The 19,357-nt window shown below is 48.1% G+C and overlaps 1 protein-coding gene across 1 annotated transcript in view; it reads right to left on the reverse strand.

The window, feature by feature from the left end:
* bahcc1a (BAH domain and coiled-coil containing 1a) overlaps positions 1 to 19,357 on the reverse strand; it is a 104,585-nt gene that overhangs the window by 56,885 nt on the left and 28,343 nt on the right. The window contains 2 exon segments of the mRNA XM_080448481.1: positions 2,673 to 2,721; positions 2,723 to 2,856. Coding sequence (XP_080304607.1) covers positions 2,673 to 2,721; positions 2,723 to 2,856 — 183 coding nt within the window.

Consider the following 19,357-nt stretch of genomic DNA (forward strand, 5'->3'; position numbering starts at 1 on the left):
TGATGGCCCTCTATTCTCGATTGCATATATACACACACACACACACACGCACACCCCACTTGTCAGCTATGAAAGTGTTTATCTGCATCAAGCAACTGTGGTTAGCAAGTGGTTAATGAGAGCATTGTTGTCTATCGCTCGGTACATGGTAGATCTTAGCTCTTTAATCTCCTGGAAATGTGTCAGAAACACAGACAGGACAAAGAAAGAAACGCACCGTCTATTCAGGAGACCGTGAAGGCACGGGTAGGCTATGCTTGGCATGGATGCATGCGTTCAAGCAGCCACTAAAAACACGAGACAAAATAGCAATCCCATGAAAAAAAGTGTTAGGTTACTGGTGTTGTGTGTGTTGTGCAGTGGTTTCCGCCAGGGCCAGGGTAATTGTGCCGTTGGTTTGATGACTTGCTTTTTATGCAAAACAGGGAAAAAGACAATATGCAATTATCTTGAGGAGGGACAGCTGAATGTGGTTGATGAACAGTCTGGATTCAATCATGCTCTTAGTGCGTTATATGCAATTAAACCGCATAGAGATAATGGCCTCCATTGCCAACTGAGTAATAATCCCAGTCATAATCACCTCCATTACTTTTATTAGGCTTGGCATTATCATCATCACTCTTATTAATATTGTTCTATTTTTCCACAAGCTGAAAATCTTTGACAATGAAAATGCCAGCTATTGTAAGGTAAAAGAAAACATTGACTCTATCCTGTGTGCGGGGGGAAACACTCACCAATGGGGGAATCACGTATCGGGTCGCGCTTGCGCCATGTTGTGAGCTTGTACATCTGCTATTTTCGTTGTGCGACGCCCGCACGCAACTAAGTATAAACTCAGGCCTTAGTCACTTGCTGTGTTTGTGAAAGAAATCTGGAGTCCGCTGACACAGCACTCCAGTGACTCAGCCCCCTCTCAGTGTGTGTGTAGTCTGTGTACAGTATGTGTGTATGAGGGAGGCAGGGGGAGACGGGGGAGGGGGGGGGTCCCATCCCCAACCCATGCTCAGCACACTGTCCCTCCCTCCCACCCTCCTCAACAACACACCGCATCCCAGCTGCACTACCCAATATAGGCCACACGCACGCACACGCACACGCACACACACACACACACACACACACACACACACAACGCACACACACACACCGCAATTGGAGCCCCTCTGGTCACTGACCACCACAAACAACAAACACACACTCACCGCTGGCTTTCCCCCATGAACCAACAGCTGGGCTATTCTTCAAAAATAAAAGGAAAAGAGAAAAAAAAAGAGGAGAAGGAGAATGATGGCTGGAATAACAAGAGGCTGTCAACTTGGAAATAAACCTTCACAGTGACTTGACGACATTCGATTGTTATTCTATGATGTGTAATTACCGAAACATTGTTTAAAAGACAAAAGGTTTTGGACGGGTCCAAAATCAAGTATGTCCGTCTGAGGGCACACTAGGTAGGTTTGCATGTGTCATTGGTGTCTAAAGTCCTGAAATACCCCAACCTGACTCATCTGCCTTACTTAAAAGGCAGTTTTAACCACATTAACGCTGGCTGTCCCTATTTGGGCAAGTCATAAAGGAAAAAAACAATTCAAATATTACTCAAAGAAAATAAAATCTCAAATTCAAAAACAGTATCTGTGAGGATCTGCATGTTTGTGTGTATGTGTGTGTGTGTGTGTGTGTGTGTGTGTGTTGTGTGTGTGTGTGTGTGTGTGTGTGTGTGTGTGTGTGTGTGTGTGTGTGTGTGTGTGCGTGCGTGCGTGTGTGTGGCGTGCGTGCATGTGTGTGGTCGGGTTGTGTCAGTGCTTGGCTGGGAAGCTCAAAGCTCTGCAGTCACTGCAACTTTTACTGGCCCACGCATGCAAGTGTGAGTGTGAGTGTGAGTGTGAGTGTGTGTGTGTGTGTGTGTGTGTGTGTGTGTGTGTGTGTGTGTGTTGTGTGCGTGTGCGTGTGTGTGTGTGTGTGTGTGCGTGTGCCGCTCAAAGGGCCCCGGGCGACATTCTTGCTGACGTGAACCGAATACCGCAAGATGCCTTGGCTGAACTTTTTGACCCTGCGCTCCCCATCCAAAAAGAAAAAAACACGAACACACTGGATCCCGGGACTATTCCTGGGCCCAAATAAAAGGGTGGGAAGACGCGGCTCTCGCTAGACGATTACAAGCCGGTCCTTTCAGTGGAAACCTAACGCCGGCTAAGAATACACGCTGTCAAGAGTAACAATACACTCCGCTAAGCTCCGTCCCCCAACGCTGGCCTGATCCGAGACACGAGATCTCCGCGTTTGCTCGTCAGCGCGGTCAGGCAGAGAGAGGGTGTGTGTGCCTGCTGTGTGTATCGTCGCCGTCGGGCAGAAACCTTGTATCTCCATATTTAAACTTTTCATGTTTTTGCGTCAATTAACGCCTACTTAGAGTACAAGAGTGTCGAGTAAAAGTTGTGAAATAGCCGCTCTACAAGCTCAAAACGTGTCGCATTGCGACACGTTTTGAGCTTGTAGATCGGCTATTTTCACTATTTCTGGAAAAATGTCGTTCCATTTCCTGAAAAGCAACGGTTTTGGACATACAAGATTTCCACCCGACAGTGACGATATGTATGCATGCTGTTATGTATGTGACCCACACACATGAGTCTTTGTGTACCATTATGCTGGAGTTATTATACCTTCGTGCGAGTGGGGGAACCAGATCTGCGAGGCGCCGGAATGGGGTCCCGCCGCGGAAGGAGGGCGAGGACGGGGAGGAGGGCGGCCGGGACGGGTGGGACGGGTGCGAGGGAGGGGAGCCCAGGCTGCTGGCCAGGAAGCTCCCCATGAAGGAGGCCGACGAGTTACCCATCAGTCCACTGCCTGGTGTCAGAGAGAGAGAGAGAGAGGGAGGGAGAGAGAGAGAGAGAAAGAAAAACAAAGTTAGAACACTGGTTCTCAAGGTTTCCTTGATGATCCAGATTCCTTGATGGGTTCCAGTGAGCAAAATAAGTTAAAAGTTTAGAAATACTTAATATAGCATCAAAATCTGTTGAACCACTTTGACTCCAAACACTGCCTCTTGCTATTTGAAAATAGCATAAAATCAAGAACAAATGTGGCCCCTGGCACAACATATTCATATGGGTGTCCGCGGCCAAATACATAAATATTATGAGGGGTCCTTGACATGAAAAAGTTTGAGAACCACTAAGTTAGAATAACATAACACGACTGCGAATCGAACGGGACGAATGAGATGGGCCTGCTCACACCGTGGCGTCCTCTGCTGCCTCCCGCCGCCAGGAGTTCAGAGTGAGTCACACTCAGTCAGCGTGGCGGCTACCTGAACGTCTACAGTAACAGCACTGCACAGCACAGCGCTGGACGCAGCTGTATACGAGGACATGTACACACATGGACTCCACTGACCTTAAGGGAGAAGAAGTGTTAACTCAGGCAGATCTGAATGCTGGTCTGGAGGGGGGGAGGTGGGGAGAGAGAGAGAGAGAGAGAGAGAGAGAGAGAGAACAGTCCACAGACACTCGTATTTTCCTCTCTCTCTCTCTCCTCTCCCCATGGCAGACAGAGGTCTCATCTCACAGCTGAGTACACACTTTCTCATGCTCTCTCGCTCTCTCTCCCTCTCTCTCTCTTCCTCTCTCTCTCTTCTCACTCTCTCTCTCTCTCTCTCGCTCCTATTCCCCGGTGTCCCTTTCTCAATTTCTCTCCTTCCCTCCATTATCTTATGCTCTCCATCTCTCTCACTTTCATGCCCTCAATCTCTCTTATTGCTCTGCTCCACTTCAGCCTCCGCCTTTCTCTCTCTCTCCTCCCTCCCTCCTCCCACCCTCTCCCTCCCTCCCTCCCACCCTCTCCCTCTGTCTGACTCACAAACTCCCTCTGACAATCCTATACTCTTCCCTCTCTTCTTTTCAGCTTTTTTTGGCCCCATTCATCCAGTCTTTTCACCCGGGGCTTTCTTACAACCGCTCTCCTCTCCAACCTCTTCTCTCCTTTCCTCTCCTTCTCATCTCCTCTCCTCTATGTCCAGATCCACATACATACGTGTTTTTCTTCTTCTAAGCCTCTTTCATTTCACTATCTCTCTGTATCTATCTATCTATCTGTAAAGTCTCTGTTCTGCCCCCCCCCATACACACCCACACACACACACAACACACACACACACACACACACACAACACCTTCTTCCTGTATCTCCCTCGCTCCTTTCTTCAGGCATACTGTATAATGTTGCTTCTGTGTTTTTTTTGTTCCTCTCCACACAATAATGGAACCGGCGAGGCAATCTGTCCCCGGCTGGCTGAACTGTGTGTTTAACGGAGGGACTACATGAGTAATTGACCATTCGCAGCGACGCCCGTGCTACCGCGAGGGCTGAATGTCTATTATGCATTGCGGAGCAAAGGGCAGAGAAAACACACTGATTAACCGCCACTTAAATTGCGTTCCCATTACGCACCCCCGCCGCCGGCACACTTGAGCAAGGGGGCCCCCGGGCGCCCCGGCACTTTACACATTCATTTCCCCCAAGTCACATAGCCATGAAGTCTCTTTAATGCATATGCATGAGAATGACTGGGTGAGGGCAGGCATAATCGCACGCACGCACCGTACACGCACACACGCACACACACACACGCGCGCGCCGGTGCCTGCGTGCGCATGCGAACACACTAGCTTTGGAGGACCTAGTGCAGTCTGAAAAATTGTGAGTGTCAACTTAACTCTGAGGGAGGGTGTGAAAACGTATCCTTAAGAGAGCAAAATCATTGTTAATGTATACATTTGTAACTCAGAGAGTGTTACGGCTCCATTTGGTAACATGTGTACATGCACTCTCTGAGTTAAATTAAAACTGAGGATTGTTGCTGCGTTTGCCTGATGCGATCATAGTTGCTGTGATTTCCTTTCGCCATAAATCAATCAATCTAAACGTCAAATCAACCCTTCTGTGAGAGCTGCAGGGTGGAAAGTCTTAATCAGTGTGACAGGTAGGGAGCCCAGACAACACACACACACACGCACTACACACTAAGAGTCTCCACAGACGTGAAAATATGCACACACACACACACATTTGTGCATACACACACACGCACGCACGCACGCATGGACACACGCACACACACACACAGACACACAGACACACACACACACACACACACACACACACACACACACACACACACACACACACACACACACACACACACACACACACACACACACACACACACACACACACACACACACACACACACCTCCTCCTCCAGTGCCATAGGTCCAGACAGGTGGAAATCCCCCACAATCCCTCAGCTTATCTCACAACGCTCAGCCTGCGGAGCAAACTTCTACCTCCAAAACCACTTAAACCCATCCTGTGTGTGTGTGTGTGTGTGTGTGTGTGTGTGTGTGTGTGTGTGTGTGTGTGTGTGTGTGTGTGTGTGTGTGTGTGTGCGTGTGCGTGCGTGTGTGCGTGAGAGACAGACACTGAGAAAGAGAGAGAGAGACAGAGAGAAAGAGAGAGAGCGACATAAAGAAAGAGACAGAGAGAGAGGTAAGGAGAGAGAGAGAGAGACCTGTATAGCACTCACATGTGGACAAGGTAAATGCATAACAGACACCGTACTATTTAATGAGCACATTTACAGCTGCAACATAAAATGGTTTCCAGGATTTGAGAAAGAAGAAAAAAACCACACGGCAAAGAGAGGGAGGTTTGTTCCACATGAGGAACAAAATATGTGTAAAAATAAATACTTAATGTATCACACAGAAAGGGGGCATGGTGTTGCTGAAGATCGTGATTGATATACAGTATTTCTCGGCAAAAGGCTCGTTTTTGAATAGTTGGACCACATTTTGCTGCCCCTTGCCAAGTGTTCAACTGATTGTGAACAATGGACCACCACCCTGACTAAAGCCTGGTTTGTGCTAAGTTGCACACTGGTGTTGCGTGCCATAAATAGCAGATATACGTATACAGGCTCACAACGCGTCACATTCGTGATGCGTTGTGAGCAGGCACGCAACTAAGTATAAACTGAGGCTTCAAGAATCAACCTGGGGAGTGGGGACCACTGTTGTGCTGGGTGGCGGACACATACAGGGACCACTTCCCCTTCTTGAGATTCTATAACTCCCTTTTCTGAGGAATTCTGACTTAAGTGACCCATTTTTGCTTTTAATAACCTGTGGGAATTGTGCCAGAGCTTATGTGACAACATGAGAGGGAATCGTTAAGGAATGGTTAAAATCCTAAAGGATCCCAATCCTATAAGGCAATTATTGCCTATAGTTTGCCTATGTGGACGTGCCGGTGGTGGGGATGGAACGCCTTAGCTTGACGCCATGCTTCAGTGATAGCAGTAACAATGGCTAAAGCCGTGTGGCCAATCAGCCAGGTATATATGGATGCTAAGGTGAACGTATACATTACATGAGGGCGGGGGGGCACACAACAGGCCCGATTATGATAAGAATCACACCTGCAGTAAACCACACAGTAAAATCCTCTGTGTACAGTCAACTCTGTGAGAGTGGTAAAAGTGGACGACTGTGGACCTGTAAGGGTTGATTGTGCTGTGAACTATCCCTCATTTCCTCCATGTTTCCCTGCCACCGCTTGTCACTCCAATCTCCATGGAGACCACCTTGCAGACCCGCAGTATGTGGAACTCAACTCACTATCCGCTTACAGACACCATCCATCCAGTTACAGACACCAACTGCTTACAGACTAGGGATGGGACGATAATCGTTATTATCCTTTATCGTGGTAAAAAAAAACACAGTAACACACACAATAATCGTATCATGGAATTTTCCTCTGTTTGTTGAGCTGCAAATTCAGTACCACTTAAACCCTGTACTTGATAAAAAACGGACCTGTAAAGAGTGCATTTGGTATGCTCTTATTTCACTCAGTGTTCATTTTGTTGACTAAGACTAAGAGACTAAAAGACTAAGATTTCGACATTTAGTCGACAAAGACTAGACTAAGACAATTTCAGATGACTAAAGTAGGAGTCTGAGAAGCAGACACTAAATGGTGTGTCATTCAAAAGACTAAGACTAAGACTAAATCAGAATTTGCTGTCAAAATTAACACTGATTTCACTCAGAAATCGATTCGCCCCAAAACAGCCGATCGATCTACAAAGCTCACAACGTGTTGTGAGCTTTGTAGATCTGCAATTTTTGGCGAATGTTCCCCCCAGAATAGGGATGCTGGGGGTTTAAGAGATTAAGAAAAGTGGCATTTGAAGTTTTAAGAATATTTTGATTATCGCGATAATATCGTTGTAATTGCGATTAACAATTATATGTAATTTTCATATCGTCCCATCCCTATTACAGACACCACCCATCCAGTTACAGACACCATCTATCCAGTTACAGACACCATCTATCCAGTTCAGACACCATCTATCCAGTAACAGACACATTCCATCCATAGTATATCCAGTTATCCTGCACCACCCAGTATGGCAGCACAAGATAAAGATGGAATAGAGCAACTTGTCAAAATCGTCAACCTTTCCATCTTGGACATTCTAATTTCTGGTCTCTCCTGAGACACGTAAAAGCATAATCTAAACGGTGAGAAATGATCTTAATTTAATTAATGCCAGAGCAGCCATTCATCCCTCTCTCTCTCGCCCAGGCTACCGTACTACTGGGGGGCTGCTGGGAGGAGCCGCCCCTGTTCTGCCCATCACCCCGAAAGAGCCCCAGCTCTCCCCGGCCCACATGAATCACCTAATCCTTCTGCATTATTAACAGGGCCTACCCTAGAGACAGGGGAAGGGGAAATCCAGATGCAGAGTGACAAAGAGAAAAAGACACCAAAACCCCCGCTTCAGAGGGGAGGGGAGGAGAGGAGAGGAGAGGAGAGGAGAGGAGAGGAGAGGAGAGGAGAGGAGAGGAGAGGAGAGGAGAGGAGAGGAGAGGAGAGGAGAGGAGAGGAGAGGAGAGAGGATAGGAGAGGAGAGGAGAGGAGAGGAGAGGAGAGGAGAGGAGAGGAGAGGAGAGGAGAGGAGACTGGAGAGGAGAGGAGAGGAGAGGAGAGGAGAGGAGAGGAGAGGACAGTATCCTCAAAGGTAAAGATGGAGATGGAGCAGTAGATTAGGGCATCTGAATGTGTCGCACGGGGAGCTTTGAAATTTAACAAGACTAAGAGTCTAGAAGCCCCACTAACAGCACCTTATAGATCAACGTTTGTTGTCTCTCCTATGATATCACATCAGTACAGCATGGAATTGTGGACCAAATCTTATTCATCCAACGATAACAAAATATTCAAAGTTTTGGGTCTGAGAGGCATCTCATCAAATGGTGGTCTGTGGCTCCAAATGCCGAATAAATAGTGGACCTTGATATGAAAATGGTTGAAAAGTACTGCGCTAGAGGAATCGAAATCAGTCGGGTTGATCCTGCAATCTGCCTATTAGATTATGAGATATCTTGGCGTCCAAAATCAGTAGAGTTCGTCCTCCAGAAGCGTGAAGCTGCACAGCGAATTCCAAGTCCATCCAGCAAGTAGCCTACATTTTGGGATATCGTTGCTGTCGGCAGAAACCAGCTATGGCCATTTTTTTACTTTTTTATTTATTTTAATAAATCAGTGCTATTGAACACGAAGTGTGGGGGTTTTACAAATATTGAACCAATGAAATGTATTAAAGAGCGCTTCTGACTAAATCCCCTAACTCCATTGGATCCTCAAACTGTCACTCAAACCAGCTAACTTGTTTTGTCCATCATTGATTAGAATGACGGGAAAAAAAAACCTACATCCACATTAATGGTCAAAAACCTCCCAACTCTGCTTGAGCTGTATTTGGGTAAAGTGATGATAATACAAGGACACAGTATCTGACAATGTATAAAGTCACGGTACCAACTTTGATGAGGCATTATTATGTTGTTCTAAAAACATGTTTTATTTTTTTTCATTTCCTGAAAAGTTCATATTTTGGACATAGCTGGTTTCGGCCCGACAGCAGAGATATGTTGTTTGGGACCAAAGTTGGGGACAGACAGACAGATGGAGGGACAGACCGGCAGGCATCTGCATCTTTTGGGGCTACAAAACCGGCTCGCTTACAGGTTAACCATGCATGATTACCATTAGAATTGACCCCAAGTCCCGTATTTGGAATAACACCAGCCATCGGCTAGGGTTTAGGAGGAGGAGGAGGGGCAGACGGCACAGTGGTGGACACAGAATGATGATGACTACAGACATCACCTCTGTCCTGTTGGCGCACTGCTGACTTCATAGCCTGTCACTCACAGGCCTTGACCCCGCCCTCTCTGTGTCATGACCTGCTGACTGCAGCCAGGGATCTCCCACTGAGCACTAAACTAGTCAAAGCTCCCTCTCTGTCTCTCTCTCTCTTTGTCTCTCTCTCTCTCTTTTGTTGTCTGTCTTATGACAGGATGCTCATACACACTACCCTCTCCCTGCACCGCCTCCCTATTAAACAAGGCCTAATGTGGTGGTTCTCAAAGTAAGGTGCGGAGCCCCCCCCCGGGGACCTTGAGGGGGTTCCAGGGGATCCCCCCAGTTAAATTAATCATATTATAGCATTACATTTAAAACCTATTTTGCACTTAAGACAACAAATCTTGAAAAAAATGTTAATAACTTTGAAAAAAAAATAACAACACAAATCTTCGCTTAAGGGGTCTCTACAAAACCTTTTCATATGGGGGTCCGCAGCCAAATACACATCGATTTAGGTGTCTTTGGCTTTTAAAGTGTTTGAGAACCACTGACTGGCCTAATGAATCAGAGAGGTGTTGGTGAGAAAGCACACAGGTTGTAAAAGCAGGGGCTGGGCTGGGCTGGGCTGGCCCGGGGGCCAGGCCAGGCGCTGCTTCTTTTTTTTTCTGGGGTGGGCGCCCGTTGCCAACCAAAGCAAACGTAGGTGAAGTGGAGCGGAGGTCAGAGGCGTGAGAGCATTCGGCGCTGGTGCCCGCCACACTGTTTACTTAGTAGCTTATTAAAAGGGCCGACACGGATCCGCCGAGCCTGCCACTGCCAGAGCCAGCTCCTTGTAACGTGTGTTTTCTCTGCATGCCCAGGCTTCTTTTTTTTCTCTTTTCTTTTCTGTTTTTTCTTGTTTTTTTTTTAGAAGCGCTGTTTATTTATTTCTCCGGGTCTTAAGTCTAGTACGGCCGCTTAAGAAATGTGCGGGGGTCATGTGTGTCCTAATCGGCACCGATCCCTGACAGGGATGGAGATTAATCCTATTAGAGAATTAAAGGAGGGGGGACGCATGGGGCGGGGGGCGGGGACCTCCCCACCTCCCTCCCTGACATCTAAAACCCCACCTTCTCCCTCAGTTGTTGTCAACATCACACACACACGCACTCACGCACGCACACACGCACACACGTATGCATACAGTATAGGCAAACATCCACAAATGTAGGCTATAGCACTACATCCTCTCTACAGCGTGGGTGTAAGGGATGGAAGAGGCTGGCTCGCATGCACGCACACACACGCACGCACGCATACACACACACACACGCACACGTGCACACGCACGCATGCACATGCACACACACAGGTCTGTGTAGAAGGCCCCCACTGATGGCCTGGAGTGAACAGCAGGCGGGGAGGCGGAGCAGGCAGGGAAGAAGGCGCGGTTGCCATGGGAACAACTGGGAAACAGCGCTGGAGGCGAGGAGGCTGCATGCGAACCATTAGAACAGCAGTGGGCAGATGCAGCCGGTCAACGGTCAGAGCGGTCTCTATCTATCTATCTGCACCGGACCCCTGTTTGAAAGGTTCGGTTAAGTACGGTACTCAAGTATTGTACTCAATAACAGTACTTGAGTAGATGTACTTAGTTAGTTTCCACCACTGAGTGCCGTTGAGCCCCCAACTGCTCCAGTGGAGCTACTCAGCGGCCAACACTATAAGACTGTGGTTGTATTGGGCAGTTCCAAGGTTTTAATGTGTGTGTGTGTGTGTGTGTGTGTGTGTGTGTGTGTGTGTAGTGTGTGCATGCGTGCAGGGCATTGCTGAAAAAGAGCACTCATGCCTGGCACCTACCCTGGGTAAATAAAGGTAGGTGTCATAATTTGTGACACGTTTTGGGCTGCGATTGTGCTCCCAATGCCTGTTAATTTGACACCGGGGTGAGTGGTTGTCGTTGATGTTGATGTGCCTTTCACGTTCACAGTAATAACACTGGATCCAGACTGAAGCCCGGGCCAACAAAGTGAAGAGAAAGAACGAGAGTTGTTCATCCACCCACGACGCGATGTTCTTTTTCAGATCGACATTCCCTTCTGGGGAGACGCACTCGCTCGCACCCCCGCCCACGCGTACGCCAAGGAACACACATGACTGCATCTATTGTCTAGGACGAGATACAGTTAACAACAGGATTTTCGCCACGTATCGTATATCCCCAGCTGCTCTTGAAAAACGAGCTGAGGAAGTCGTCCTCTCGCTGTGTCATCCACCGACGGCCGCCTGAAGGGACGGATGGACGCGTCGTCTAGACAAGGAGACCAGACAGACGAGAGAGAGACAGTGACAATTGAAAGGGAGAGAGAGAGAGTGAAAGAGAGAGAGAGCGCAGGTGTGACTGCATCAACCTGTTCTCCACAGCTCACTGCTCAGCAAACACCGGTGAGGGAGGAGAGGAAGGTATGCTGATAGATTGAAATACACACACATGCACACACACACACACGCACCCACAGCGCGCACGCACACACACACACACGCACACGCACACGCACACGCACACACACACACACACACACACACACACACACACACACACACACAGAGCAGTGTCTGAGAGCAGCTTCCTCCCCTTTCCCAGGGTCAATAAAGTCTGATGATGATTCATACATAGTGGTGTGCTGGTGTCGCGCAATGAAAATAGCCGATCTACAATTTGTAAATCGGCTATTTTTGGTGCGGCACCCACTTATAAATCAGACGTAAGCTTGAGTCAGTTGACGTAAAGTACTGTGTCGCAGCCAGCCTCTATAAACCTCTAAAGCATGTGCTTTGTGATCACTGCTCACTCTCTCTACCCTTATGTCATCTCCCACGAGAGAGCATACTCCCTCCAAACCCCGTCTCAACTAAATTACATCAATATAAGCAAGCGCCAGATGATCAAAGACGAAAATAATACATCGGCCCCTTCATTTCCCCCCACACGAGCCGGCGTAAAATCTGCGGCTGGCTTTTGCGGTAGCGATCTCTGGCACTCAGTTGAACTGAGCTCACTGACACAGCAAAAGTAGGCGCCAAAATCATAAACCATCCCAGAGAGCAAGGGGTGTTGATCCGAGACCGGTTCGAAAGCGCATAAAATCATCGCAAACTTTCTTGAGCTTGTGATCCTCGATCAACACTCCTCTCCGCTTTGAGAAACACGAGTTTTAGGAGTGGAGAATGAGGAAGAAGGAAAGGAATTGAAGAAATAGAGAGAGACATCTTGGAGTCTTTACTTACCAAGGAGAAACATAGCGCAAGCAGGAAATTAATCTTGAAAGGGGTTTTTCTTTCCTTTTCTGTGACAATGTCTTTCTGATTAGAGCTTCCTCTGGCTGAACTGTTCCATGCTCTGCCCAGAAATTCAGACGGACGCTAGGCAGACTTTACACGCGCGTAATACAGACATAAATACAAATCACACACTTCTAGAACCTCTCTTGTAACGGAGGCGAGTGGGGGGGGATCTCCAACTGGAGCCAGCGACTGCTCACACCAACGGTCCCAGACAGACTGTACACGCTACCCTGGAGGGCCGCTGACTAACCCAGCGCCTACTTCCTCACAATAAAACACAGGAGGAATTTCAGATGGCTACTAAAGTGGGGGGATTTCCTTCAAACAGTCATAGTCATCTTGAAAACATTAGCGCAACTGGTAGCCAAATTCATCCTTGGTTCGGAAACAACTGTAGCGCCTGGCCTTTTTTGTGTTATTTCTTTTTTTTTTCTGCACCGCTGCCCCTTGCTTGACAATCTCCCTCCCACCGGGCTTTGTGTGGGTTTTGTTTTTGGGTTGGGTGGGTGGCTGGGCTCCGGCTCGGGGGCGGGGAGCGGAGCGGACCTCCCGTCCTCCGAGACTCCTGGCGGGGGGGCTCATCTGATTGGAATCAGGAGAGTGAGTGAGAGAGAGAGACCACGCAGTACGGTCCTGGAGCCTGGCCCAGTGCAGGGGTGGGGGGGAAAGTGCCAGCAGCACACGCCTGCATCACTCTCCACACTGCGTGCCTGTGGAGTGACTTTAGTGGATGTGGTCACCACGGGGGTGGGAGAACTGGAGTGAGAGGCAGAAGCAGATGGATGGATGGAGAGAGAGAGAGAGAGAAAAGGGTGTGGACGCACGTCCAGAAGTGAGCAGAGGTAGAAAGACGGTTCCGAAGAGGCACGAGGCAGGATCGAAGAAAGAAGAGCGTGTGTGTGGTGTCTATTCGTGTTGGTGTGTGTGAGAGCGTGTTGTGGTCGTCTTGAGTAAGTTGGCAGCCCGTGTTTGTGGAGTGGCTCCGTGGTCAGCTACTTGCTTGTGACTCCGGGGGTGGGGGCTCTGTGAGAGGGTTTCTGGGAATTTCTTTTTCAAATATGTTGCACAAATAGAATTGGCTTACAGGGGGCGGTCGAAGCTCTCCCACCACCTCGCCCAGCTGTTTATATGACATACGAGTTGGACACGACAGGGATAAGAGATTCTAATCCTAAACAAATTAGCCCAACTGGATAGTCTCGCCTTGGCACGGAGCCTAAAGAGAACAAGTTGATCTGGTTCAGGCTCACCACAGTGGAGGCCACACACTAGGGCTGGGCAATTAACCGGAAATATATGGAAACCGATATTTAGGACCAATAACCGACTTATATAGAACTTTTTTTCTTTTCTTTCTTCTTATATATCAATGAATCGATTCAAAAACCTTCCAATCGATTTTTTATAATCAACTAAATCAATTAGTCTGATTAACCACTTAACCCTGTATTATAATGTAGATCGGCTATTTTCAAAAAAGAAAAATTATAATCGTTCATTCATGGTAATAGAGGCAAACATTTGAAATAATCGTAATATTGCTTTGAGGTCATATTGCACAGACTTACCACACAAGTCTGGGAAGAAAGTTTCAGAGGGATATTTTTCGTTCTACTAGCGTGCAGCTAAGTCAATGAGGATCCAGACATCCTAAAGATATATGCTCATCTGGCGCGACCCACTGTTTGCGCGTTCAGTTGGCAGTGTGTGAAAATGATTCAGCCGTCCCGACAAGGCGATGGAGGGAACACATGCCATACAACCCCCCCCCCCCCCCCCCCCCCCCCCCCCGCACACAAACACACACACACCTACCGCGCCAGTCTTCCCCGGTGGGAGCATTCTCCCTCACATTTACCACAATTAATCATTTATAAAGCCCTGTCAGGCCGACAGAGGTTTCTCATTGTCAAAAGAGGGCTCCACCGCTCGCCCAAAAATATTTTCACTCCTGTGCCAACAGTGGGGGAGGGCGGTAGGAGGGGGGGGGGGTCGGGTTGTGTTGGTGGGTAGGCGGGAGGGGAGAGCAATGTCTGGAAATGTTCCCTACTGAAGACACATTTTATAGGCATGGTAAATACGGGGCTGGACACACAGCGCCGGAGCAGATATTTGCTAACACGAAGGCCAGAAGTGTAACGTTTTGCAGACAATGTGAGCTTTCAATGTCAAGCCGGGGGGTTGGCGAGGGCGAGGCGAGCTGTGCCTCGGGTTCAAACTCCCTAAAAAAAAGGCCTGGACATGGACTGTCCAGGCGAGGAGGACAGAAAATAGCTTGAGCTGGAGCTCCTCGTCGGTGGTGGTATCATGGAAGGGTACAGACAAAGACAGCAAAGCTTGTAGCTTTGGCAGGGGCCGCTGAAATGGACCTGGACCGCACCGGTGGGAGGGCTCACTGTGTTCCGTGTGAAAGTGGAGGAGGGTGCTGAGTCACCGGCCTCCTAACTGGGCATGTAGACACATAAGGAGACAGGCAGACATTCCAGGCTGGGATTCATGGAGGTGGGAGGACGAGGACATAAGTGTCTCGTCATCACCCCAACAAAAAAGAACACAGTAGGACCAGCCAGGCCACACACACACCCACACACTCGCCCATGACATAATGCTAAATGTGTTCAAATGTCCCCTCCATTCAGTCTCTCACTCAAACTCCAACCGCTTCAGGTTTAAACATTTCATAACGTCACAGGAAACCCACATTATTCCAGAAAGGAAACTGCTTTCCTTGGAACCACACTCCCTAGTAGTCAGTATTTTCAGTCCAAACCCGCCTTGTTATTCTCGCCACACTGGTTTTTAATTACATTTTTCCCCCCACTTATTTTTTTTAAACTTCATTAAATCTTCCCTGTTCCTGCTACCTGTTACAACATTTTGCTCTCTGCGTCCGTCCGAATTAAAGAAAACAAAACGGAACCAAAGAACCGCGAGCGTTTCTCATGAAATGGCCAATAAAAACGGCTTTGACATTTCGCTGAGAGCTCCCAGGGCCGGCGGCGCTTCCTTTCTGTATACAGGACGGCTATACACTCCTCAAGGAGAACCATTTGTTATCTGTCCAAACTTTGGTGAGTGTGCTTGTTAACTCGCCCATTGTTACAAGAGGAGTGGGAGGGTTGGGGTGGGGTGGCGGTAGAAAGATGGGGGATGTTTCAGGGCCGTTCATTCGCCGCGTTCCGGCTCCTTATTCCTGAGGCATGAAAATTGTGATTATCATAGCGGGGCTCATCCATCTCGCTCGCCCAGTGCACACACATGCGCGCCAAAGCGTCCACATGTGCGACTCGCTTTCTCTGGCTCTTCCCATTCTCTCTCTCTCTCTCATCTGTTGTTCCCTCTCCCGTGATCATAAACGCGCGTTAAAACATGCACATGTGTACTCAGTCTCTTTCTTTCTCCCTTGACACACATACACAGAAACACACACACACACACACACACACACACACACACGTACACACACGTACACACACACGCAAACACGTACACAGTAAAATCCTCAGTGTTCGTTTATCCATTTGTAACTCTGAGCAGTGTACAAAATGTAACCCAAATGTACCCGTAAGGGTACATTTGGGTTACATTTTGTACACTGCTCAGAGTTAAATTAACACTCAGGCTTTCACAGCGTACACACACAAGAAAGAGCCGCCCACAGCTGTGTCAGCCCATCTTCTAACGATCCAATCTGTTTTCTTTCCCATGATGTTTGCCATTGGCACGGGGAGGAGAAAATCCGATTTACTCCCCCATAGGGCCTGTGCAGTTGCACCGATATGGAAAATGGTTTCAGAGGCTCTGCTCGAGAACCATAAACGTTATTTCGGTCTCCTCGTTAATGACACACAATTCTTTCCCAGCATTGTCGGGCCTCGCAGAGGAAGAGATGAGTGGGGGGGGGGGGGGGGGGGGGGGCTACGTAGGAGGAAGACAGGAAAGGGGGAGGAATCCTCCTGGGTTCCCCACTCATGAGAGTCCAGGGGAGTCCTTCACCCCTCATGCTGCTGAGTCGCAACATCTGAGAGAGCTCTCTCTCTTTCTCACACACGCACGCACACGTGCGCCCGCCCGCGCACACACACACACACGCACGGCGCACGCACAGTGACACTCACATACACATAATCATTGAGGCTGAATCAAGCTCACACAAACAAATGAATAATCATTTCCTTAAGAGACAGCTGTTGAAATTAGAGTGGAAAGATATATACCCTCAATGGAATCAAGACCGAGTCAAAAAAGAATCTCTCAATCTTTCTCTCTCTCTCTCTCGCCTATTTCTCTGTCTCTCTCACACCCTTTTCTCTGTCTCTTTGTGTGTATGTGTGTGTGTGTGTGTGTGTGTCTCTCCCTTTCTCTCTTTTCTAAGCACCATGGCATATTTGCCTGCAGGGCTCAAAGGGGACGTGCAATAATTGTATCATACATCCCACATATATTTTCTTTTATTGGCGACAGCAGCCAATAGCCTGTACCGATCCCTTCCCGAACGCGGCCGGGCACACACGTCACGTGTACTTGTACAAACACGTTTTGGCCAGAGGCACTTCACGTCAGCAAACAGCGCCTCAGCCTCCAGTAATTAATATGACGCTGTTAAAAACTACATTTAAAAAATGACACTCCGACAAGCCAATAGCAAGGCACTAAAACTTCCCATTTGGTATCCATTAACCACTAAAGCCCCATTTAAAAAATAGTGACAATAGCAGATCTACAAGTTCGCAATGTGTTGTGATTTCCTTTTTCTCATTTCTCCATATTTTGGAAATATTTAGAAATATATATTTCGTATATAGTGTTTGTATTTGTTGATGACATGTATTGTTGTGTATTTTCTTTATGCTATGTTGATGAATTGAATACATAGGAGTCGGACCACAATGGAAACAAGGCCCCAGGACTTTTTTGCGTTATCCTTTTAGCCTTAATCTGTTAGCCTTAACCACGTTCTGACTAATACAGTATTCAATTTAAAAAAGGTCTACATATGTATGACAAATGTATGCCAAAAATAGGGACACCAGGTTGAAATTAGATTAAACCCCATCTACAGGATATGACTAAAATCTAATGCCCCACACACTCACACACGCATACACGCGCACCACGCGCACACACGCACACACGCACACACGCACACACACACACACACACACACACACACACACACACACACACACACACACACACACACACACACTTTCCAACCAATCTGTCACAGGTTTCACATTTTCAAAAAACAACAACAGGATTTTCATGGTTCACTGGTTCTGGTGGGAAACCAGAACACGGAATGCTGTTGATCTGGGACTGGGACGCCGTACAGCGGATGACCGAGCAATCTAAAATCCATTGGTTTTTATGTCTCGGCTATGGGGATGGATGGGTGACTAAGGCATAGATTGCGTGCCATGTTTTCCGCCGACGCAAAGCGGGCACCACAGCCAAACCGGGCCGCGTGGACACAGACATGCCTGGCTGCTAGTGAGGAAAAGGCAGATTAAAAACGAGTAGCTCAGCACTATTCCCTCTAATTAGCCCCCTGTTAACTTTTGAACTTAATTGGTTAATTGAGATGTGGTTGGACTGGGCAGGTTTCAACCTCCCTCAGGGTGACCATACGGCTCCAATATCTGCCGCCTGGCACAGCCTGGCACAGGAGGTGGCTGCCACTCTCTCTCTCTCTCTCTCTCTCCCTCTCCCGCTCTCCCTCTCTCTATCTCTCTGTCTCTCTCTCTGTCTCTCTCTCTCTTTCTGTCTCTCTAAGCAATCCTACTGCTTTAGGGATGAGGACTAATGACGCCACACAGGAGGCAGTTAAAAGTGTGTTTTTGCGAGTGTGTTTTACCAGAGGTTATACCCATACACCACACATATGCTAGTGCCACATCAAAGCGGCTCCCCGGCTACTGGGTCCTGGGTGGTCCTGGGTGGTCCGAGCGGCGTCTCTCAACTTGGCGGCGTTCATGAAAAACAAAAAGAACCTGGTTTTTGGAAGGGTGCGTGGGTGGATGTTACCGCCGCACCACGGGGCAAAGTGTGTTCCGTCTGCGTCAGATCAAGTGAGGCGTGCCGCGAGTTTGTTTTGGAAGAGATGGCGAGGGCCGTGTGAGCGGGAGATACCACACACACACACATTCACTCAACGTGCGTGGAGCCCAAAGGCCTCATAATGCTTTTCTCCGCTCTTTTCCTTGGTTGATGTATAATGACAGCCGCAACTCTGTATAAATCTGAAAGCAACCCGGATTCATCAGAGCCGATTCTGCCCTGCTGTCCATCTCCCCTCTTTCACTCCACAGACACCCCCCTTCTCTCCCTTTCTCTCCGTTAGCCCCATCACTCATATCCGCTTCTTAGCTCTCCCTCTCCATCCTCCCCACACCCTCTCCATCATCCCTCCTTCCTCTTCTATATTCCTTATCCTCCTCCCTCATCCTCACCTCATTCTGTTCCCTCTCAACACCCACTTTAGAGTGGAATCGCCCTCTCTTAGTTCGGTGGTTTCTCAAACTTTTTCATGTCAAACTTTTTCCCCATCTGAAAATATTTTGTGCCAGGGGAACCCCCATAGGAGATTTGTGTGGTTAATGTTTTTCCAAAATGTTCAAAATGTGTCATATTTTTTCAAGACTTGCAGCAGATCTACAATATAGCTTGTTGTGAGCTTGTAGATCTGCTATTTTGAAATAGCTGATGTTTATAGGGTTAAAGTGGTTATACTAATTTTGATGCTATTTTTAACTTATTTAGCTGGGGACCCGCTGGAAGCCCTTCAATGACCCCTGGGGGT

The sequence above is a fragment of the Gymnoscopelus braueri genome, assembly GCF_963280865.1.
Source record: "Gymnoscopelus braueri genome assembly, chromosome: 13".
In the NCBI taxonomy this organism is placed as follows: Eukaryota; Metazoa; Chordata; class Actinopteri; order Myctophiformes; family Myctophidae; genus Gymnoscopelus; species Gymnoscopelus braueri.